Consider the following 25,153-nt stretch of genomic DNA (forward strand, 5'->3'; position numbering starts at 1 on the left):
TCTGCTACACTCTAATTTCCATCTCAGAGTCTTTCAAAATCCCAACCAGAGACAACAGTTCAAAAGAGGATCTAGGTCTGGCTCAGACTGAAACCACCAAAGGAAAGGTATTTGACTTCACATTAAAGGTCAGTAAATATAAAAGGTTTTATAAAGGCTAAAGAATGAACTCTTTTATTCCTAGCAATTTGTTTCCATTTCAGCCACTGTAAGTAATCAAGAGATCTACAGTATTTTACAGAGTGAAGTAAGTCAGAAAGAGAAAAACAAATGCCATATGCTAACACATATACATGGAATCTAAAAAAAAAAAAAATTTGTTCTGAAGAACCTAGGGGCAGGATAGGAATAAAGACGCAAACGTAGAGAATGGACTTGAGGACACGGGGAGGGGGAAGGGTAAGCTGGGATGAAGTGAGAGAGTTGCATGGATTTATAATGTACTACCAAATGTCAAATAGATAGCTAGTGGGAAGCAGCCGCATAGCACAGGGAGATCAGCTAGGTGCTTTGTGACCACCTAGAGGGGTGGGATAGGGAGGGTGGGAGGGAGATGCAAGAGGGAGGGGATATGGGGATATATGTATACGTATAGCTGATTCACTATGTCATAAAGCAGAAACTAACACACCATTGTAAAGCAATTATACTCCAATAAAGATGTTGAAAAAAAAAAAGAGACCTAGAGTATTTTGAGGACTGCTTCAAAAAAGTACATCTGTTTTACTATCATGTAAACTACTAATGTACCAAGTTCAATTCTCAACTTACTTAAAAGAAAGCAAAAAAATTTAAACATTAATGAATTCAGTGTAAACAAGGTATAAAGCACTGCAGAAAACAGAGCTGTTCTTATCATGGGTGTTAATCAACATGTGACATGATAAGGAATTGCTTTTCCACTAAAAATTACTCAATATGTTAAGTACAGTACTTTTAATCACAATTAATGGTTAAAAATACAATGCTTACATAAAAGTCATTGTTGAAATATGGAGTTACAAATTACCAGAACTATTCAAGGCACACCTCAGTAAACAAAACAAAAAACAACAAAACTGATGAATAACTAACAAAACTATTTGCTTTATTTTGGACTCAAATAATACCTTAACCCTACAAGAATGGTTGATGAGGTTTAACTATGAAATTGAGGTTCAAGAATTATTTCAAGCATATAAGTACTCATTTTTTCAGATTTTTTTTTAACTGTAAGACTACCTGCCAATTTGCTAAATAGCATGGTTTGCACTAGCCAGGTTTTCTAATACCACCTAATAATTCATGCTGACTAGTAAAATCTGGAGGTTTTACCAAAATGTATAGATAAATAGATTCAGCTTTCCTATAGAAGTTAAATGAGTGGACTACGTACAGCAAAAGTTTGTCTATAACTCCTGGAAAATGGTCCAAAAGGCATTTAGCAGATGTGTATATACTACTTTCCAGGATAAGAGATTCTTAATTCTATGTGTACATATTTCAGAAAACATACCTGGACTTAAATCATCTGCTATGTGGGAACTGAAGAAGCATGCTGAGTGACACTGAATACCAGCATGCCCTTTGCCATATTACTTCACCATTACATTCTCTTCTTTTCTTTCAATAACACAAAAGTTAACTAAGTAATATTACATATCTGCAGAGACATGTTTTAAAAGTCACAAGATGCTATCTAATTAAAGAAAACTGAAAATGGCAGGGCACTGGGAGGACCTGGTGCTAGTACTAATACACATAAAGCATTTCAGCCAAAATTAGTATCACTGAATTGCTATAATCGGATCCCACACAAATGTTTCATTAATTTATTTAATCCTTAGCTTTCCTATCATAACATAAAAGCAATCACTCAGAACCCATCTTTATTTTTTAACACTGCTTTTATTTAATTGTACTTTCCTCTGAATATTCCTGCACATATTTCCTTGTTTGTTGCCTTCTATAAAGAAATGCATTAAAAATCCGAATTATTATTAGCTTCATGTATAACAGCATAATATTCAATTTCTTGCCAAAATAAAATTCAGTACCATATGAGTCACTTTATTTTGTGGGTTTTTTAAAAGATGGTTAGCCTGCAATTAATTATTTAGAGGGGCAGCTTCCTAACGGCAGATCCTCCTTCACCTACAAAGAAACACAGCCATCTCTTAAAATTTATGTCATGTGGCATATCTAAGATGTATTAGGCCTCTGTCACCTTACCATGAACACTTCCTAATGTAATATCCCCAGCAGCAGAAGATAGAAATGATGATTCTGTGTAAAGACACTTGGCTTTCAGCAAACCATCTTCAGTAGATACATTAACAGAACTTCCCTGCAGTTTATCTACGGTCACAGTCTAGTAAGAGAAAGACTCAAATCAGTTCATTATAAAATGAAGACTGGTAAAAAGCCAGAATTAGTGGGCAACTAATATGTACAGTACACGGCCAATTTATTGACTTCAATTCCCCAGCTCTAAATACAAGATTATGAGCAACAGTGTTTTCTCTGTGGAATAGACCCATTATATTCCTTCATTTATTTAGATCTTCTTTAATTTCTCTTAATAATGTTTTATATTTTCTATGTAGAGTTCTTCATCTTTTGTTAAATTTATTCCTATTTGATGTATTCTAAATGTTATTATAAAAGATAGCTTTTTAAACTTCATTTTATCTTAACTGGCTTTTGTATTTGACCTTAAATCCAAAACCTCACTAAACTCACTTAACTGATTCTAATAATCTACCTGAATTAAAACAATTTTTCTACATGCATAATTATGTTCTTTACAAGTGATCGTTTCATTTCTTCCCTTCTAATCCTCATATTAATACTGTTTTTCCTGTTCTTTCCCGCCTTACGATCTGGCTCAGGCCTCCAATTTAACAGTGAATAGAAGTGATGAGATAACAAGCATCCTTATCTTATTCCTATTCTCAGAGGGAAAGCTTACAACATTGCATCATTAAGTATGGTGTTTGCTATAGATATCTTCTAGATCCCTTTTTTTTAGATTAAAGAAGTTCCTTTCTATTTCAAATCTGTTTTGTTGTTGTTGCTGTTTAACTCATGAATGGGTTTTAAATTTTAGCATATACTTTATCTGATTTTATTGGACTCTCATATGATTTTTCTCATTTCATCTGTTAATGTAGTGAATACACTATTACTTCTAGAATTTTTCCACTTTACATCTAATTAGCCAGTAGCTTTCCACTGAACAAAATGGAAGGATTTTTGTATTTATCCCTAAACTTCTCTAACAAAATTCAGTATACATTTATGTCTCAAATATTGAGCCCAATGTAAAATGAAGGTATCTAATTAAGGATTCCAAATTATCTTTATAGTATTTTAAACAAATGTTTTATAAGCATAAAGTGAGCGTTAATATAAAATTGTTGACATAAAAACTGAATCACTAGGAAGGCTTGTCACAGTTTTGCCCAGGGTCAAATTCAAGCATTACACTGAGGTATTTAAAGAAAGAACATTATTGTTTTTCAACACATTGGCATCAGTATTATATTCAATCGTTATACTTCCTTCAAAAATTGTTGAGTTCAAAATATTATTTAATAAGAATTGAGTTTCAAGAATACTAAAATATTAGAAGACAGATAAACTATGAAAAGAGAAATTAAAGTACCCAGAGGTTGTTATGGAAAGCAAACTAAAATTACTTTGCTGTCTAGATTTTAAGTATATAATTTTGGTTTTTAATGGACTTTTATTAGGTATATAAAATACCAATTGCTTCTTATCTGCTACAGCTAATTATGGATTCATAGGAATTTTTTTTAAATCTAGTTTCAATAAATCTGTCAAAGAAAGATAGATATTTTACATACATTCAGATTTGTGAGAATACACGTTTTGCGTTCCTCAGTGTAATAGTAAGGTTTAAAATTTCTGAAAAAATTTATCCTTTACCTACAAAATTTCTTCATGAAAAGTTGCTTTATGCATAGCTTAAAATTCTCCAAGTATTTCCATAAAGCAGACAACAAATATGAATACTCTAGCTTTTTATAAATAGTGAGGCTGCTTTAGGGAATATCAAAAGATAAATGTTGCAAGAATATTTGAAACTTAATTGAATTGGCAAGGGGGAACTTTTGATTAGACTCCCCCCACAACCAAATAAAGCTTTTAAGACACTCCTTATGAGTATCAGAAAAATGCCAAGGATTTACTTTGTTCATTAAACACTAAATATCTTACCCTGTAGGAAGCTAAAAAATATCCTCTCCTGCCCCACCAAACTAAATGAAAGCAAGCAAAAGTACAACACTCATCACAATAATATAGCTATTTTAACCAATCAATCCGTAAAATTAATTTCAAAGAAATAGAAAATTCACTAAGGGCCATATATAATGCACTATATCAAATACTAACTAGAACAATTAAACTTAGGACACCACAGTTTACAGCAAAATATTGAGGATCTTATTTATAGTTACTAATGCTAATGGAACAAACATTCAAAAAAATAGATTAAACTGTACAGCTTGCTTATTAAGTGAAGTAGATATTTAAAGAAAGAACGAAAAGTAGATCCAAAAATACCTTTCTTAGAGAGATATTGCTATAAATTAATTTGCTTTTCTATACAAGAAGAAATTTTTTTCACAAAGTTATTATAAACCAACATTATAAAATAAAAATGAAGTTTTAAGGAAAAACTGTGGCCTTGTAGCCCAAACTAAGAAAGGTCAACTGATAACTATATTATCAATTCATTCAACAATCATTCATTCAACAATCCATTCATACAATGGATTTCTATCTTGTCTGTATCAAACTTAGGATACTGAAATTAACAATACAATTTAAAAACAGCCATTCCATATAAAATGATACATAAACAATATACTGTTAAGTGTTTATAATGCTCACTTGATTCTCACAATCTTTTTGAGCAGAAAAAACAAACAATACCATTCCTATTTTATGAATAATGAAACACAGTCTCAGTAAAGTTAACTGATAGGTCTAGGACTGGCCAAATCACCTTTCCTGTGTTTTATTTACCTTTATCATCATCATTATAGTCGACACTATAATGGAGTTATCTATGCAAGACATTATTTTAAGTACCTTATCTGTATTATGCATTAACTCATTTAATCCTCATAACAACCAGTGTGAGTTAATGTCATTACTATTATTCTATTTTCCAGAAAACCAAGACACATAGAGGTTAAATAACTCATCTGAAGTTAAAGAGCTTAGTAAGTGGCTGAGCCAGGATTCAAACCCAGGTACTCTGGTTCTCAATTACGTGCTCTAAACCAATTCACTATGCTGCCTCTCAAATATCCAAAACACATTTCTATGGAAGTTGTATATTAAAAGTTAACATATTTCATAAGAACTTATTTTATATAAAACCTCAGAAACTTAGAAATATGCCTTAAAAATTAATACTATGCGTAATATAAATAGAAAGAAATATCAAAACTGATTCTTTAGTACAACACAAAACTCCATCAGGCAGGAAACAAAATAGTATAACAGAAAGTAGGAATAAATTAATATTCAATAAACCATGAAAGTTGAGAGGATAAATAATGAGTGGAAATAGTGGTCAAAATATTAAAAATAGAAAATAATTAAGATGATTTAAATTCTTCTTTGATAGTTACATGTGAACATCAATATGCAATATTCTGCAACTGCAGTTGTCCAATTTCCCTTTTGCACCTCCAAGACCACAACAATCAGAGAGGTGAAACTAAATGCTGTCTCAAAACAGCTGCCACATAAAGCCAGGCAGTGTCTTTCAACACTTTTTAAAAAGATAAATTTGAATATTTGGGTTTAAACAGTCTCCCACAGGTTCTAAGAGAAAGGTGATGGAAAATAAAAGTGACAATTGTAGAACAATTAGTGTTATAACCTACCTTGTTTAATTATGCCAACAATAATCTACATATAAGATACAATTCCTCCCCACCAATTATCGGAGAATACAGCTGAGTATGGAATTGAACAAATTTATGACAAAAGAATCCTTGCAAATTGTCAAACTGTAAAATAAAAGGTGGCTCAGACCTTTCTAAAAGATTTAAACCATTACTGATCATGCTAAAAAATTGTGACAATTTATACTTCAAAATTATACCTTTATTCTTAATACTATGCTAAACCACAGAAAGCAACAAAAGTTGACTGAAAAAATGCAAACTGTCTTATAACAATCAAAGTTCCTATGGATAATAAAAGCTTTTGGAGAACAGTAATGCTGTCTAATGGTGCCATCTTGTGGAAAACACTGAAGAAAGTCGAGTTTCGAAACTCCTAAAATTGCCTAAAGGCAAAATAAACAGGTCTTGGAAAAAATACTCAAATAAACCTAACAATAAGAAAAATTTAATCCCACTTATTTGGTATTATGTAATGACTGATTTTAACCCATGATCATTAAGATTAAAATCTCTTCAGAATCAGAATTCAATATTAAGTATTTGCAAGGGATGAACTGGGAGTTTGGGGTTAGTACACAAACTATTACATATAGAATGGATAAACAACAAGGTCCTACTGTATAGCACAGGTAACTATATTCAATATTCTGGGATAAACCATAATGGAAAAGAGTATAAAAAAGAATGTAATATGTGTGTATAACTGAGTCACTTTGCTGTACAGCAGAAATTAACACAACACTGTAAATCAACTACACTTCAATACAAAAAAATTTTTTAAAGAAATATTAAGAATTTAAAGATGTTATTGAGGGAGTTCCCTGGTGGTCCAGTGGTTAAGACTTCGCCTTCCAATGGAGGGGGTGTGGGTTCAATCCCTGGTGGGGAAGCTAAGATCCCACATGCCTCGTGGCCAAAAAAACAAATCATAAAACAGGAGCAATATTGTAACAAATTTAAATTCTTTAAAAATGGTTCACATCAAAAAAAAAAACTTTAAAAAAATAAAATAAAACTTAAAAGTTATAAAAAGATGCTACTGATTCCAAATAAGTAACTAAATATCTATCAAAAGTATTAAATCACAAATTTAAAATTAAATTGTATAATATTTAATCATCTCAGTTCAAGTTTGAATTTACTAATGAACTCAAATGCATTAAAAAGGGAATGTTTTGCCACAAATTTTGTAGAATCTACCCACTGTGTGAGCCAACCAGATGCAAAATTGCAAGTACTAGAAAATTACAATCTTACACTTTTATCTGATGCATGAATATCTATATTTCCATAAACTGTTCCCAGGCAGATCACTTTACCTCCTTTTGTTTGAATATGTAATTTTTGACTCTGAAAGACAAATACAAAAATTCACATAGAAAAAGAGACAATAAATTTGACTTATACTAATAAAAAATGTTCCAACATTTTATACATTTCTTTTAAAATAATAATAAAGCAGTAAAAGAGGAAGTAGAAATGAATAGAAATGCACTGTTTGGAATAATAACATCAGTGAGAAAAGAATGTCAACTGCTGTTAAAGTGATTAAATAAAGCTCCTTGGACTCAAAGGAAAAAAAAAAGATACTTGGGTGTTCTGGTAGCTTCACTGAAGAAAGGGTTGAGAATCAAAGATCACAATGGCTAACTAAACATACATCATGATGAGAATGACAACAATAATCACTGTTCATCGTTATTAATATTCATCATTAATAACAGTAATATTTATTACTTACTTGGCATTTTCTTTGCACCAAATAACAACGTTCACTACTTTATGTGAACTAACATTTAATTCTCACAATTCAGAGATGGGTATTATAGTTTTCCCATTTTACAGAGGAAGGAATCCAAGAATCAGAAAGGTTAAACAACCTTATCAGGTGACACATTAGAAAACAACAAAATCTAAACTAACAGAATCAAGCTCTGTATGATTTCAAATCCTACATTCTTATTGCTGGAGTCACCTAAAGAAGTATATATTCACACTTAGGATAACAACCCACTGACTGTTAAACTTTCTAGTACAACACAGCCCAGAAACTGGAACTAAATGAAAATGTCTCTAAGAAAATAGCAGTTACGGTTAGCCTCCTCTGCTAGATTAAAAAAAACGTGTGTGTATGTAACACTTGATTTCACACTTGGCAAGTGTGGCAGAAACTATGATAGGTCCACAAAAATCCACTTTTTCCCGAAGTACAGAGTATAGCTGGGCCCATGAAGAGAAAATGTTTTCCAGCTTCCCTTACCTCCTAGGTGCTGCTCAGTTCTTGCCAACAGAATATAAATAGAAATGTTATGTGCAATTTCCAGGCTGGTGCTTTTAGAAGAACTAATGTGCGTTCCCTGTGCTCTGTCCCTGCCACCAGGTGCATGTATATTACAATAAGGCTCTAACAGATAGCAGAGCCAGAAGATGAAGGGAACCTACAATACCTGAATAGAAATGAGTCACCCACACACTTGGACACAAATGAAAAATAAACTATAGTTGTGTGTGAGCCATTAGATGTTTGGTCTATTTTTTAGGGTAGCTTACTTCAGCTTAATATTTGCATAAGTCTTCAGTTCTACCACATCTATAAAGAGAAAAAGAATAGGTAAATACCAGAAGAAGAAAAATAGCAAAAGCAAACCCACCAATATCATAACCAGCAACAGTAGAGACGTTATCTAAAAACTGGGAAAAAAAATACAAAACAACCTTCTGGTTGCTTTACTCAGGGGGAAAAACAGTAAAACCTTGGGTAAAATGGCCCAGGAATGAAGTTTAAAAAATTCAGTGAAAAGGGCAAAATGAATCATTCTTAAAAAGTTTATCTATATTACAGCATGGTAGACTTCATGCCCATAGAAACATGAGTCAGAAGTCAAACTGTATTTAATACAGTCTTTATCAAGCAGACAAGTAACTGATGAAACTTAGAAAAAAGTATCTCCAAAACAACTGTTATTTTATTTAAATCAGGAGTTCTTAACCAAGTTTACACGACATTCTAGACAGTCTGTGAAACTTACGAAATTGTAAGCAAAATTTCATATGTGTGCATTTTTTCTAAGGAAATAATCATCATATTTTCAAAGAGGTCTAAAGCACAAAAATGTTAATAGCTATCATTAAGTTCAAAGCTCATCTAATTTCAAAAAATAAAGTAGATTATAAAATTTAAAAACATATGGATCTTGGGTGGCCTCGGCCTGCAGCAAGATTTCAGTTCCCTGCCAGAGACTGAAGTCAGGCAGCAGCAGTGAGAGCTCTGAATCCTAGCCACTAGACCACTGGGGACCAGTGGCCAGTGACAAGGCCCTAGACTATCAGCTGTGTAGAAATGAATTTTCACAGAGACGGAAAGTAGTGAAGCAAGTAAAGTGTTTAGGAGGAAAAAGTACAGTTCTTGTGGATAGAAACATGGGTGGGCTCAGAGAGAGAGTTGCCACCTTGTGGTAGTTTGAATCACTTTTATGGGACATTTCTTCCAGGTTTCCTTTGACAATCATCTTGCTTTGCCTGGTTCTGAGTCCGTATTTGGTATATCTCAGGATCTTCCCCGTGTGTGCGCGCATGCATCTCTCAGCCAAGATGGATTCTAGCAAAGAGGCCGATGCATAGTTGACGTCACTTACTCTGGGGTGGCGCCCCCTCCCTTGTGGACCTCCAAGAAGCCTTTCTGGGCATGTGTAGTCGGGAAGGTATCCTTGACTTTGAGAATAAGGAATATGTGGTCTTTTATCTCTTATCTGGGAAGGGCCCAGTCTCCTCTCTCCATTGTCCTGCTATTATATTTTGAAGTTTCTGGCCACAGGGAATGAACTCCAGCTGCTTACCCTGGGGCCCATCTATCTCCTGCCTCAATATGCAAAACAAAGTAGCTAAAATGTTTAAATAAATCAGAAGCTATTTAGTATAATATAAACTATTACTATTGCAATTTTTAAAAATGCAAATATGTGGCATTCAGTGAGTTAGTACTGCCAGACATTTTGCTTGGACAATAAGGAAAGGTGGAAAGAGCATGAGCTTGGAATGCAGAAAGACCCAAGTTCAAATTTTAGCTCAATTTATTAGCTGTGGGAACCTAAATGAGTTCCTTAATCTCTTAGTAGCTCACAGTTTCTTCCTTGATAAAAAGAAGATAATTCAAGGATTAAATGAAGACTTAGCTACATTTCTGGGTACATAATAAGGACTCAGTAAACAGTAGCTGTTATTATTGCTATAAACATCTTATAACATACATCAAATATATTTCAAATCCTTAAAATGAGTGGAAGAGAAACTTACATTAATAGGCGATCACTAATTAGAGATAACGATATTGTACTATATTTAAAACTTAAACCAGATATTTCACGAAGCGTTCCCATTCTGAATTTAAGTCAGTTAAATCCTAAGATCTCAAGAATAATTCTCTTACCTCTTAATTCTCCTAACTACCATTAAGATTCAGCGGACCCAATTCCAATTCTTGAATTTCTTTTTTGAGCTATTCTATTTGTAGGACTGATATTTCATGACTTTTATTCTTTCTTAGAGGTCCCCCAAAGAATAAATAGAAAATTTACTCATTTTTTAAATAGAATAAAACTCATTCTATCTTAAAATTACCATAATGGTTCACTGGACTCCTTTGTAAATCTAAAATACATTATGGGATTTTAGTATTCTTATTTTTCATATGTCTCATAACATTTTGCTATTTCATTATCCTAGCAGTTATTTCATTATTATTTGTCAATTATTCCCAACTATGCTAGAAAATGTCTAAAAGAATAAGACAACAGAAGAATGATGAACTTGCTTCAAATGATGGTTCTCAACTAAAGGTGATTTTTGTCCCCCAGAGGACATTTGGCAATGTGTGGAGATATTTTTCATTGTCCTAAGTGAGTGTGTTTCTTGGCACTTAGTTGGTAGAAGCCAGGAATACTGCTAACCATCCCACAGTGCATAGGTCAGCCCCTGACAACAAAGAATTTTCCAGCCCAAAACGTCAACAGTGCCAAAGTTGAGAAATCATTTTTCATTTTATGCACATAATGGCAGAAAAAAGAAAACTGACAAAATAGATCTTTCAGAATTATCAGACGGATCAAAAGATGATTGCAAAGAGACAGACAGCAGTACAGTAGCTTCTAAATTTGGCTGTGAAATTGAAAATCTAAGACTCTGAGTCTCCAGAGAACAATATTCTAGATGAATTTCTGAAATTCAAGCATTGATGAGTGACCAATATATTTATAAGGACAAAAAGGAACCATGGTATTCTCATCCATTTAGTCACTCAACATGAAAACTTCATTGTGCAATCTTTTATAAGAACTGGAACCATCTCATTTTTCCAAAAGGATATGTAATAGTATTCTTTAATCGCTTTTGACATTTGTGCAACTAAACTTTTCTTATTTTTTTGGCTGCGCCAGGTCTTAGTTGTGGCACATGGGATCTTCGTTGCGGCATGCAGGCTCTTTCAGTTGCGGCATGCAGGATCTAGTTCCCTGACCAGAGATCAAACCCGGGCCCCTTGCATTGGGAGCATGGAGTCCTAACCACTGGACCACCAGGGAAGTCCCTGTGCAACTAAATTTACTGAAATGGTTCACATGTGAAGACATGCCAAAGGTAGGTGTGCAAATAAAAGTGGCTGGGACAAAACAAATAATGTAAAAATGTTTAAATGCATCCAATTAATCATACTAATTACTGTTTATGCAACTAAAAATGAAAATGCTTTGCAATTATGAAGCAAAGATGCCTGACTTCAACAAAGTTACCAAAGTTCACAAAAGTATTGAGTTTTGGGTCTTCCCTGGTGGCGCAGTGGTTGAGAGTCTGCCTGCGGATGCAGGGGATGCGGGTTCGTGCCCCAGTCCGGGAAGATCCCACATTCCGCGGAGCGGCTGGGCCTGTGAGCCATGGCCGCTGAGCCTGAGCATCCGGAGCCTGTGCTCCGCAACGGGAGAGGCCACAACAGTGAGAGGCCCGCGTACCGCCAAAAAAAAAAAAAAAAAAAAAAGTATTGAGTTTTGAATATGCAAGTGTAAGTAGTATCAGTAGTAACAATAAGCTAGAACTTATCAGAGATGTATTTGAAATCATTCAGAGCTGAGACCAATCTAATTTCAAGAAAATTAAATATAAAAGCGTTGTTACAAAGTGAGACGAATCATTTGCTGTTTAGCACAAATAACTACTTAATCCTTAAGTAATGAACTACCTGGTACATTAAAAATGTGATTAATTTAATATTTTAAGCAAATTTATAATGCTTAATGACTTTCCCTTACTCCTTAATAAATGGAAGAAAATCATTCGTTAAAACTAAAATTTCTTAAACTTAGTAAGATCTGAGAATGCTAAGAATGTATTATTAGTATCACTGTACACTTTGAAATGAAATCTAAAAGGAACATGATGAAAACCTTCAAAGTTGCTACAACCTCTATACTTTCATAACAGAACTGACGAACTTTTTGCAAGGAATTTCTGAGTGATGAATAAATGATACTCAATATTTCCAATAAATGACGCTCGAATAATAACCTTAGTTTGATACCGTAGTTCATAGTTTAAGGTGTTTTAAAAAATAACGTTGAAACAAAATTAGAAAAATATTTATACCTTAACTGACTGTAAGATGCTGGTCCCCTGTTCAGTTTCAATTTTGCAATTATCACACTCAATATTTTGGACTTTTACACAGCCAGACCCTGATGACTTGATATTCAAATCTAGAAATGAAAAAAAGAAAAACCAAGTTAGTACTACGGTTAATGAGCTCCAAAGCATTTCAGTGTCCTGCAGAAATCCAGCTACTCAGTTTACTGAATCCTGGAAAGAACACAGCTGTCAGCAGCCTCTCTCTAAAGGTAAGGGATCTCCACCACAGCAACAGGACCAAATGTAAAGCCCTTTTCTACCAGTTTTTAAAAAGCAATTATTTCTGTTGGCAGATATCATCTAAAGAGAGAAAGTAACATAGGAGATAAGTAAACCAGGTCAAAGATTCCAGTTCTTACAGAAGATCATAGAAGCCTCTTCGCCACTGAGAAAATACACAAACACAGATTTGAGTAAGAGTGCAGCAAGTTAACAAGTCATTATGGTGAACTGGATAAGTCAGTTAGCTTATTCTCTTCTATATTCATGAAAGTTTAAAGATTTGTTCCCAAACTTTCCCCAAGTTAAAAAGCCTACTGCAGGAGTGGCATGGATCAGTATATATGACCATGAGTTCAGTTTTCAAATCCTACCGCTAACCTTTCATATGTAAAAAAAGGAAGATATTATCATGCAGCTATATCACAAGGTATCTGAAGTAATAAAAAGTGGGAACAACTTTGAAAAATCTAGTACTGAATAATATTAAAACCTCAAAATTGTGGATAAATAACAGTGATATATACGAAGAAAATTTGGCAAATAAGCCATACTTAGCTTTAAAGTTTAACTTTAAATTCAATTTAAGGTGTAACCTTAGGTGTCTCTGTATAAAAAAATCTTTAAAACACTGATATTTAATACCTAGTTCAAATAAATATTGATAATTTCCCTTAAAACAGATCAGAGAATTAATGCTACCCCAAACACAAACTACTGGGGTCTTAGCACTACAATTCCAATAGTCATGACATAAAAATCAATTTCTACAGTTGAGTATATGGCAGTCTCTATAAAGGCAATATTTTGGTTGGGATTAATATAAAATACATAAAAAGACAATTTCACCCCATACTTACATGGATGCAAATGTAACTGCAAAACTTTCAGCCAGTTAAGTAGTGTTACAACATAAGGTTTGATCTCGAGCAGTAATGATAGGCATGGGAAGAAGAAAACAATTTCTAAATATACTCTACCCTCAGTAGGTGGGTAGAGAAGTTAAGGCTACATACTGAGTGGTAGTAATGCTACGCTCACTCATTCACTGAAACAGTTATAGACGAACTGGAGGAACACCAGTAAGTATGAGTAAAATTGAATTATGTTGATTTGAGGGCCTGTGGAATATCCACATATTAACACTAAATTGGAAATGAGATTCTGGCTCTAAAAAGAGGAATCAGCAAATAATAAGGTTTGGGTAGTTCCATTTTTATCTGTGCTGCCATAAAATTTTGCTTATCTCTATTTCAATACTCAGTCTATTTTGTACTGCATAATACATTGGCAAATCTTCCTCCCCACCCCAGACTGTTAACATTTTGAGATCAGGGTCTCTTATTCACCTAGGCTAGTTAAAAAAAAGTTGAGAAGCAATAAGGCATAGTGGTTCAGCAGACTCCAGTCAGTTCAAATCTCAGCTCCACCACTTTATATCTGAGACAAAATAGGCATATTTCTTGATCTAACCCCACGACAAATTAAATTTCATGAAGGCACGGATTTCTTCTACTTGTTCACCCACAATAAGTACTTAGTATATGAAACTTGCTGTATCTCAATTCCCTCATCTTAAATGGTGACAATAAGTGTCTATAATACAGTGCGACTGTAAGGATTGGAAAAGATTATCTTAGAAGTGTTAGTTGCTATTACGATCTTCATTAGTATCTTCCTTCAGTCCCGGGAAGTCGGAGAGCAATGGAAGACTTTCCTAGAAAAGTGCTGCGTACACAGTCGTTTCCATGTGAGAAATAACATGGAACCCAAATACCTAGGAAACATATCTGGCAGCCATTATCAGTTGAAGTTTCCCAGGCAATCTTACTATGTGTTTTTCTTCATGGCCTGCTACTCAGAGAAAATCTACTTAGGCCAAAATGAGTGGTGACGTTTTCAGTAAGAAGCCGGGTGTCTATCAGAAACCAAACACCTGGTCCAGGTTCGATGGAACATGCTATAGACAAGGCTGTTTGGGGACAGACGCCAGGCAGTGAGCAAGGGGAAACGCGGATGGTCTGCCATGCCACTGAGTGGATTATCAAGATACTTTAACCCTGAAAAATACACCACATTGTTACCGACAAAGTGCAGTGACACAAATAGGAACAAAGTGCCAAAGGAGAACAGAAGGGGCTCCACAAATGTTATTCGGCTTAGATTATTCCAAATCATGTTTCCATTCAATTTATAAAATTGCTGTAATTGAGAACCTAATTCCTAACTACTGCCCAGAAACCCAAAGCACAACAGAAAAAAAGAGACAACCTCCGAAGGCGTAAATTGTAAATTAGGTTGCAAAGTCAGATCCAAAGGGACCAATTAAAAACGCACGTCGGCCTAATTCTATAAATTCACTGGATGTGCCCTGGGACCCAAGCCCGTTTAAACTTCACTTGCCAAACTTCAGGGGCGCGTTCACTTCCACGGACGCCTGGGGGTCGATGACGTCAGACACGATGGCCACCTCCTTCTGCGCCTCGTCGTACCTCACCTGCAAGCTGGCCACGGCCTCACCCTCCACTCCGCTCACCGCCACCAGCACGCGGTCGCCATCCGGGTAGGTGAGAGGGTCCAAGGGCCTCACGGCTAGGGAGCACGGGAGCCGCGTCCGCAGCCGGCCGAAAGGGCTCACCAGAAGTACCCACTCCTTCAGAGTCCGGCGCGCGGGACCAGACCGAGAGACGTCGGGCTGGGACCCACCTGAGCCGTACAGCCGGGCCTGACAGGCCCCGCACGCACAGCGCCCCGCGACCTCGCTGGCCCACACTCGGAGCAGACAGAGCCGGAGGCAGCCCAGCCCCCATCCCGAGCAGGGGACGAACATGGCGTGCTCTCACGCTCCCTCAGATCACCTCAGCCACAGGCTAGTCTCGCCACGGCCAGTCGACTTGGCCGCTGTGCCGGCGCAAGTCAGAAGGGAGACACTTAAGAGGGTGTGCTGAAGCAACAGCAAGACTGCTCACTTCGTTCAGCAATTTAAACCTCAGCTACACACGCCTCGGGGGCAAATTGGAATTTCAAAGCTCTAAGTATCCACGCTGACCGTGACTCCTCGCCTACTCCCGCCCTTTCGCAAAGGCCGGTGGGATAGGTAGTTCTAATGAAGTCAGACGTCGAGGGGCTCGGCGGCTTAGAAACTACATTTCCCAAGAGGCAATGCCCAAGGTTGTTAAGTCTAGTAAGAGCAGGTGTTACACGGGACTCGGAAGGCAAGCGCTCCTTCCCTCTAGCCAATTATCCATTGGAGGGACGGGGGAAAAAAAAAAAAAAAAATCACACCAGATTCCAACTGGCCAATGGAAAGCGTGGAAGGCGAAAGATGGGCAAGGCTGTGTGGTTTCCTTGGATACCGAGGACGCTACTTCTTTGGAGAGGGTGGAGCTTTGGAGTGAGACGAGGAAGCCAAAACTCACAGAGAAAAATAGGAGCCTAAATAAGGATCAGGACCGAGGGAAGTGGTAGGAAATTGCGCTTTTAAAGGTGAGAACTAGATGCAAAATAGGAGTACCCTCAGTGAGTGGTTAGTTCCAAACTTCATTAAACTAGTGCGGGGTACCCTGGGATAGAGAATCCCTAGGCAAGAGGATCAAGACCAGTTAGTGTTTTCTGAGGAAACTCCCTCTTTGATATCAAATGTAGGAATAGGGTTAGAGTCCTGTCTCCTTCCTGACTAAGTAATCTTACGTCAGTCATTGAACGTCTCTGGGTTTTAACCGCTCGCTCTTAAAATGAGGTCAATAATACTTTCCTTGTCTTACCTCAAAGGGTTTTTGTAGGGATCAAATGAGATAATGGATGTGAACACGCTGCACAGGCTGCCAAGTTGCAATTTAAATTATTATATTTTTATTTTATAGCATAGACTCTAAGTTACCAAGAAAAATCTGGGCGATCACGATTTGTGTTGACAGCAGCACTGTTCCCTTTGACTACAAATGATCCTCAGTTTTAGGACTAAAATAAGATAGAGAGATAGAGAGAGAGAGAGAGAGAGAGAGACATAGTGCCATGGGAAGAGTATGGAATTGGTTATTTTCCTGGCTCGGCCATTGGTTTATCTGTGTCACCTACACCTGTTTCTTCCACTTTAAGATGAAGAAGGATTGTACTAAATGACTCCGTAAGGTCTGTTTTACCTTTTATTATTTTGTGGGCAATTTAAAAATGAGAAAAGATTTATTTTCTCCTTTCCTGCTATCTCTCCCTTTCTGTGCCAGTTCCTCCTCCTACAAATTATTCCCTAAGTTCTTTAGCAAAGACACCCTGCAAACAATGACGTCCAATAAAATGCAAGTGCTGAAACTGAATGCCATAAAAAATTGAAGCCCTTGGCCAAGTGCAATAACCAGAATTACTGGGAGTAATAGTGATAGAGGGATGGGCTAAAGTCCTAATGAACTGAGCTAAAGTCCTCAGGGGCCCAAGTCATAGGGTGCTTTGCAAGCCATTACCTTGTTAGAAATTCAGTGTTTTTCTTAAGTTATCCTTTCCTCCTTTCTGTCCCAGTCCTTCCTCCCTCCTTATTCTTTCTCCTTATGAAGGCTCACAATAGGTGCAAGCTTTTAGGTTCACCAAGTTCCCACTGCATACTAGTTCTATCCTTGGCTTTGTGTTTCATTTGGTCATAATTATTCAAACTGATCTTCAAACGGTCTTTTTAATGAAAACCCACAGGAATACCTTTGAAAAAGGCATTGGTTTAAGCAAGTTGAGAATGCACTTAAATTTTTTTGTACCCATGCCAAATATTTTTGGATTAAATAGAAAACCCTAATAGATAATTTTGTTTCTATGGTAATTTTTCCTTTTCTGACGCAAACCTAGTTAGTGGAATTGGCAACTGAACAATAACTGCATATGTGGCAAAATCATTGTTTTACTATTTTCAAATAAACAAAAGAAAATTGACAAAAAATTACTTTTTGGATCATCTGAGTTTTAAAATGGAGAAAATTATGTATATTAAGGTTAACGTAAGATATTAAAAATTTATTGATACTTTTAAAAGTCTGATGACATGTATCAAGTCTGTCCACATATCAGTAATGAGCAATAAAAGTACTACCTTCCACCTGTATGACATTATAGTATTCAAAGCATGTTTACATGTATCATCTCATAGTATCCTCACAAAACACTCTGTTTGGCAGGGCAAGTATTATTTTGCTCACATTACTGATGAAGAAACAAGTTTTGAAAGATTAAAAAACAATTAGAAGGTCTGGCCGTCTTACCACTTTGTCAAAATGTCCTTCTATCTTCCTGACACCTTTGGAGAAAAAAAAGTTATTTATGAAATGAATAGAGAGTCATATATAACTCTCCCGCATATTTAGAGTTTACTTGTAGCATACTTTTACACGTTCAGTTTTTTAAAAGCCATTCCTGTGGTCATGAACATGTCCAGCTGGTAGGAGTGTAAGTTATTAAAACTTTCAGAGTTCAGTTTAGCAATATGCATAAAACACCTTAAAAATATGTGTATCCATGACCTGGAAACTGTACCTCTTGGAATTTAATGTAAACATAAAATTAAGGATGTTCACAAAAACTTACATTTGTGGAATTTTTTTTCAGGATTACTTACGATAGTAAAGAATTGAAGCAACTTAAATGTCCAAAAATAGGAGGGTGTTACATAAATTGGTATACGTATGGAATATTATGCAACTTAAAATTGTATTTTGAAAACTATTCAATGAAATGGGAAATCTTCCATAACATAATTGTAAAGGAAAAACCTACAATTCTCCTTCTGTGTATGTCTCCTTGACTCTCACACAACTACCACACTCACATAGCTTCACTTCTGACACTTCTAGTAATCAAATGTGTAGAGGTTTTCCCCCTGCAACAAGCGACAATTTAACTCACTTCTGACACTAATGTTAGATCCCACAGGTTAGGGGCTCATTTCCCCAAAACCACTCCCATCCACTTCAGATGCCAGTCACAAGTAGTAGGTCCTCAGGTTACCCACAACTTCTATCTCCTCTGGCTACAAACTGGAGATTCCGACAACCCCCTCCTCAGGTTCTATTAATTTGCTAGCGTGGCTCACAGAACTCAGGGAAACACTTAAATTTACCACTTTACTAAAGGATTTGATAAAGGATGCAGATGAACAGCCAGGTGAAGAGATGCAGAGGGTGAGGCCTGGGAGGGTCTGGACCACCAGAGCTTCTGTCCCCGTGGAGCTGGGATGTGTCCCCCCTCCTGATGTGGGTGTGTTCACCAGCCTGGAAGCTCTCCAGACTCCATACTAGTGGGAATTTTATGGAAGCTTCATCACATAGGCATGATCGATTATTAACTATATTTTCAGTCCTTCTTCCTTCTCAAGAGACTGGGGGGTAGGGCTGGAGATTCCAAGCTTCTAATCATGTCTTGTTTTTTCTGGTGACCAGCCCTCATCCAGGAGTCTACCCAAAGGTGCTTCATTAGAACAAAAGACATTCCTATCACCCAGGAAATTATAAGGGTTTCAGGAAGCCTTTATTAGGAGCCAAGGGCAGAGACCTATATATATATATATATATATATCTCTATTATCTCATAGTAATGTTAAGTGACATTAGTAGAATACCAAATTGTATGTATAGTATGATCTCAATTCTATAATAATAATAATAATAGGAATTTTAACATATATTCCATAGAAACAATTGCAGAGAGAAACACACAACTTGATAACAATGCTTATCTCCAAGTAGTAAGATGAATTATTTCATTTTTTTATGTGTCTTCAATAATGAACGTATATTACATTTATAATTTAAAAAATTTAAATGCACTTCTTAGCATATATTGTTTCCTAAGACTGAATCAAATAGTGAGTCAGTCTTTCTTACCATCTAAATATTCTAAATGAATATTTTACTTAATTTAATAATTAATATTCAATAAATGTACAATTTAATATACCAATGAAAATTCCATATTGAAATTTTGTCTGAGATATTTTATGATTGACTATTCTGATAGTTAAAGCCACAATTTAAGCAGCTGTTGCCTAAACTAGCCTAGTGATTAAATCTTGACACCTTGTCCTGTGATGATGAATTAACAATTTCACACAGCCTAATGGAACAAATTTATTAAACACTGGATTATACATTCTGTAAAGTGAGTTACATTCTCTCATTGAGGGATGGAGTCTTTTCAAGTGTTGGGGCAGGGCGGGCGGGGCCCCTGCAGCTGGGAGTCCCCTCCCCCCCAGGGCTCTTCTTCAGACTTTCCTGAACTTTGGCTGAAGTCCCCTGGCTCCTGGCTGAGCTCAGGAGATCCCCTCTGTTTGTCTTCCATCCCCTTCAGAGGGGCCAACTGCTGTGGCTTAGAGAGTCCTCTTGGAGAAACCCATCATCAGCCCCTGAGGCTCTCAGGCTGCAAAGTCATAAATATCCAAGACCTCTTGTCCATGATAGGAAATGGTCGCCATGTTAAGTTCTGTGGACTGAATCTATTCAGAAAGGGATATCTCTCAAGTCCAAAAAAGGGAAATTTACTTGCCTTGTGCTACAAAAATAAGAAACTTAAAGATTTGTCCTTAAAGATCCACTGACTTGCAACTTCAAAGTCCTAGGCGAGGATAACTTGTTATAAGTACTTTCATTACAGCATTAAAAAATGCCAGGTAGGGGCTTCCCTGGTGGCGCAGTGGTTGAGAGTCCGCCTGCCGATGCAGAGGACACGGGTTCGTGTCCCAGTCCGGGAAGATCCCACATGCCGCGGAGCGGCTGGGCCCATGAGCCATGGCCACTGAGCCTGCGCGTCCGGAGCCTGTGCTCCGCAACGGGAGAGGCCACAACAGTGAGAGGCCCGCATACCGCAAAAAAAAAAAAAAAAAAAAATGCCAGGTAGGTTTTATAAGTCGATGAACTCTACAATTCCTACACCTTACGAATGACAGATGATACTTGCATGAAATTGGCAACTGTCTTCCAGGAAGCCCTAGGATTTACAAGATGCTCTCTGAGTGACATCAGTCACAAAAACCATGTGTGGACAGCCACAACAGACTGTCACAAAAACGAAAAGACAACCTACAGAACGGGAGAAAATATTTGCAAACGATGTGACCAACAAGGGCTTACTTTCCAAAATATACAAACAGCTCATACAACTCAACAACAGAAAAACAAACAATGCAATCCAAAAATGGGCAGAAGACCTAAATAGACATTTCTCCAAAGAAGACATACAGATGGCCAATAGGCACATGAAAAGATGCTCAACATCAATAATTATTAGAGAAATGCAAATCAAAACTACAATGAGGGGCTTCCCTGGTGGCACAGTGGTTGAGAGTCCGCCTGCTGATGCAGGGGACACGGGTTTGTGCCCCGGTACGGGAAGATCCTATATGCCGTGGAGCGGCTGGGCCCGTGAGCCGGGGCAGCTGAGCCTTCGCGTCTGGAGCCTGTGCTCCGCAACGGGAGAGGCCACAACAGTGACAGGCCCGCGTACCGCAAAAAAAAAAAAAAAAAAAAAAAAAACTACAATGAGGTATCACCTCACACCAATCAGAATGGCCATCATTGAAAAGTCTAGAAATAACAAATGCTGGAGAGGGTGTGGAGAAAAGGGAACCCTCCTACACTGTTGGTGGGAATGTAAGTTGATGCAATCACTGTGGAAAACAGTATGGAGGTTCCTCAGAAAACTAAAAATAGAATTACCATATGATCCAGCAATGCCACTCCTGGACATATATCCAGACAAAACTATAATTCAAAAAGATACATGCACCCCTATATTCACAGCAGCAGTATTCACAATAGCCAGGACCTGAAAACAACCCTAAATGTCCATTGACAGATGAATGAATAAAGAAGATGTAGTACATAGACACAATGGAATACTACTCAGCAATAAAAAAGAGTGAAATAATGGCACTTTCAGCAACATGGATGGACCTAGAGATTATCATACTAAGTGAAGTCAGAAGGAGAAAGACAAATATCACTTATATGTGAATCTAAAATATGACACAAATGAAATTATCTATGAAACAGAATCACACACAGAGAACAATTTGGTGGCTGCCAAGGGGGAGAGGGTTGGGAGATGGATGGAGTGGGAAGTTGGGGTTAGCAGGTGTAAGCTTTTATGTATAGAATTTATAAATAACAAGGTCCTATTGTATCGCCCGGAGAACTATATTCAGTATCCTATGATAAACCATAATGGAAAAGAATACATTAAAAAAAAGAGTGTATATAGAACTAAATCACTTTGCTGTACAGCAGTAATTAACACAACATTGGAAATCAACTATACTTCAACAAAAAATTTCAATAAATGGACAGCAGAGGGCATGAGAGAGTTTTCAGAAAAAATGTAACCTAAAGAAAGGATTCTGGAATTCAGTTTAAGTGGGGGAAGCCCTAGGATTTTGCTAACTTTCTTAATCATAAACTTTTGAAATAAATATATATTATGACCTCTGTTCTTCTTATGAATCTTAGTAAACTCAATAATCTAAACAACTAACTAACAATACTGAGAAGTAGTTAATGAATATGTAGGCAGTCCTATTTGAAATCTACATGTTATTTATTTTGATGTAGATGATGTACAGGAAAAAGCTTGTTATTTAATGTAGTCAAATTTCTCTCACTTTAAACACCTTGAGAAATTGCCTAGTTTACAAATATCTGAAGAAGATTCTCATGGTTGGGGTGGATATGGGTACTTTGTACATTAAAGCAATATGTATTTGTGTGTGTGTGTGTGTGTGTGTGTGTGTGTGTGTGCATGTGTAAGATAATATTTATTGCAAACAGAAGGCTAACTTATAATAGAAAAACTTTAAAAGCTCACTTTAGGCTAGAGTTCTTGTATGTGCTAACACTTCATTCCATTTCTACAAAGTAGCAATAGTGTTGCAACCATTTACACTGTAGTAGCATTAATATACCCTTTGAGTAGAAATTCCATTTACATTTTATATAATTTGAGGCTATGCTGTTAGTTATGTATAGGTTCAGGATTAATATTGCTTCCTGATAAAATTTTATTGTCATTAAATAATGATTCTCATTATCTCTAGTACTGCTTTCTATCTTGATGTATATTTTTATCTAATAATAATATTTTCATCCTTTTATTTCAAACCTGTGACATTATATTTGGGAGTTGTCTCATAAACAGAATACAGATAGATATTTTAAATCCAATTCAACAATCTGTCTCAACAAGTAAATTTAATCCACTTACTTTTTTTGATAATTACTATTACATTTGTAATTATTCTTACCATCTTCTTTTGTGTTTTCTATTAACCTTGCCTTTTTTTGGCCTTTTTGTTGCTGTTGTTCCTCTTTTTCTCCATTCATATCTTAGCTTAAATGTTTTTCTTTGTTCACCTTTTCCCTCTGTAGTAATTTGAAAGGCTATTTTACTTCTAATCATTATCCTAAAATTTTTCACATACTCACTTGACTTAGCAAATGGCTAATCAATATCTCCATCTTCCTCTCAAAGAATAGCATTCTTTAACATATGTCTTTTCCCTTCCATCTTCCATGTCATTTATTGTCTTGTGTATGTTTGTTCCACCTTGTTTTTGAAGCCACATGATAGTTGTTGCTATTTATATTTAATGCTTATTTAAATTTAGCAACATTTACCAATTTATTTGCTCATCTCTTTCCTTCTAGATTCAGTTTTGTTTTGTTTTGTTTTAAATTTATTTATTTATTTATTTTTGGCTGCGTTGGGTCTTCGTTGCTGCATGCAGGCTTTCTCTAGTTGCATTGAGCGGGGGCTACTCTTCGTTGTGGTGTGCGGGCTTCTTATTGCGGTGGCTGCTCTTGTAGCAGAGCACGGGCTCCAGGCACGTGGGCTTCAGTAGTTGTGGCATGCGGGCTCAGTAGTTGTAGCGCATGGGCTCATTTGCTCCACGGCATGTGAGATTTCCCAGACCAGGGCTCGAACCTGTGTCCCCTGCATTGGCAGGCAGATTCTTAACCACTGCACCACCAGGGAAGCCCCTCAGTTTTTTACTGAAGTATATTCATTGTATATATTCAATGAGAGTCTCTGAGTAGTTTCTTCAGACTTTGAAATGTTTTTTATTTTTACCTGCTCTCTTAAGTAATAATTTAGCTGACATATACTGTCTCTCAGTACTTTGAAGAGGCACAGTTTTTACTAATGAGAAGTCTTCTATCTGTCTAATTTAGTTGCTTTGTGGAGAGTCTGCTTTTTCTCTTTGGTGATTTTTGGAATTTTTTTCATTGTTTTAATAGTTTACATTTCAGCACTCTGTGTAGGTTTAGTTCTTTTTGTTTGCTTTGCTTTGTTTTAAAGTCAAGTTTATTGAGGTATAATTTACACACAGTAAAACTCACCCTTTTTAGGTATACAGCTCTATGAATTCTGGCAAATACATAGAGTCATGTAACCACTATGACAATAAGGATATAGAACTTTTCCATTACTGCCAAAAGTTCCCTCATCTCTCTTTGTAGTCAATCCTTGTCACCCAACATTCACCCCTGGCAACCACCGATCCATTATCTGTCCCTATCCTTTTTGCCTTTTTCAGAAACTTATATGGTAAATGGAATCATATAGTATATAGCCATTTGACTTAGTATAATATATTTGAGATTCATCCATATTGTTTTATGTATCAGTAATTGGTTTCAGAGTTTTATTCCATTACATGCATGTACCACAATTTGTTTATATATCCAAAAGTTGATATTTTGGTTGTTTCTAGTTTTTGGTGACTACATAAAGCCAATATAAACATTTGTATATAGTTTTTGAATGGATATATTTCTTCATTTCCCTTGAATGTGTATTTACATATGAGTGGGGGATGGCTGGGTCATGTGGTAAATGTATTTAACTTCATAAGTAATATTTAAACTGTTTTCCGAAGGAGCTACACAATTTTGCATTCCCACTAGAAATATGTGAGAGTTCCAGTTACTCCACAGCCTCACCAACACTTGGTATTGTCACTTTTTTTAAAAACCACTCTAATAGGTGTGTAGTTCTCTCTCATTATGAGTTTGATTTGTATTTCCCCAATTACTAATGAAGTGAGCATATTTTCACATTCTTATTTGCCATTTGTATATCTTCTTAGGTGAAATATCCATTCAAATCTTTTGCCCAGTTTTTGTTCGTCTGTTTGATTTCTTATTATTGAGTTTTGAGATTTCTTTATATATTGTTGATACCAGTCTTTTGTCAGATACATTATTTGGTCACATTTTTTCCCCACCTGTGGCTCTTGTTTAGTTTCCCAACACTGTCACCTGAAGAGCACATCTTTTAAATTTGAAAAAGTCCAATTTATCTATTTTTTTCTT

At 36.2% G+C, this 25,153-nt stretch overlaps 1 protein-coding gene across 7 annotated transcripts in view; it reads right to left on the minus strand.

Moving 5' to 3' along the window:
- The window catches only part of FAM185A (family with sequence similarity 185 member A), an 88,353-nt gene extending 72,515 nt beyond the window's left edge, over window positions 1-15,838 (minus strand). For 2 of the 7 annotated variants that reach the window (XR_012333890.1, XM_073809587.1), the window contains exons 1-4: window positions 15,222-15,838; window positions 12,561-12,670; window positions 7,188-7,280; window positions 2,212-2,350 (exon numbers count right to left, since the gene is read on the minus strand). Coding sequence is in view for 6 of the 7 variants with exons in the window: in XM_073809587.1 (XP_073665688.1) it covers window positions 2,212-2,350; window positions 7,188-7,280; window positions 12,561-12,670; window positions 15,222-15,648 (769 nt within the window). In the remaining variant the exon portion in view is untranslated. The remainder of the gene's footprint in view (window positions 1-2,211; window positions 2,351-7,187; window positions 7,281-12,560; window positions 12,671-15,221) is intronic. The other 5 variants (XM_033862926.2, XM_019940533.3, XM_019940536.3 and 2 more) reach the window with 5 other exon arrangements.
- Between the last annotated feature and the right edge of the window lie 9,315 nt (window positions 15,839-25,153).

This window comes from Tursiops truncatus, chromosome 9 (genome assembly GCF_011762595.2).
Source record: "Tursiops truncatus isolate mTurTru1 chromosome 9, mTurTru1.mat.Y, whole genome shotgun sequence".
NCBI classification, from domain to species: Eukaryota; Metazoa; Chordata; class Mammalia; order Artiodactyla; family Delphinidae; genus Tursiops; species Tursiops truncatus.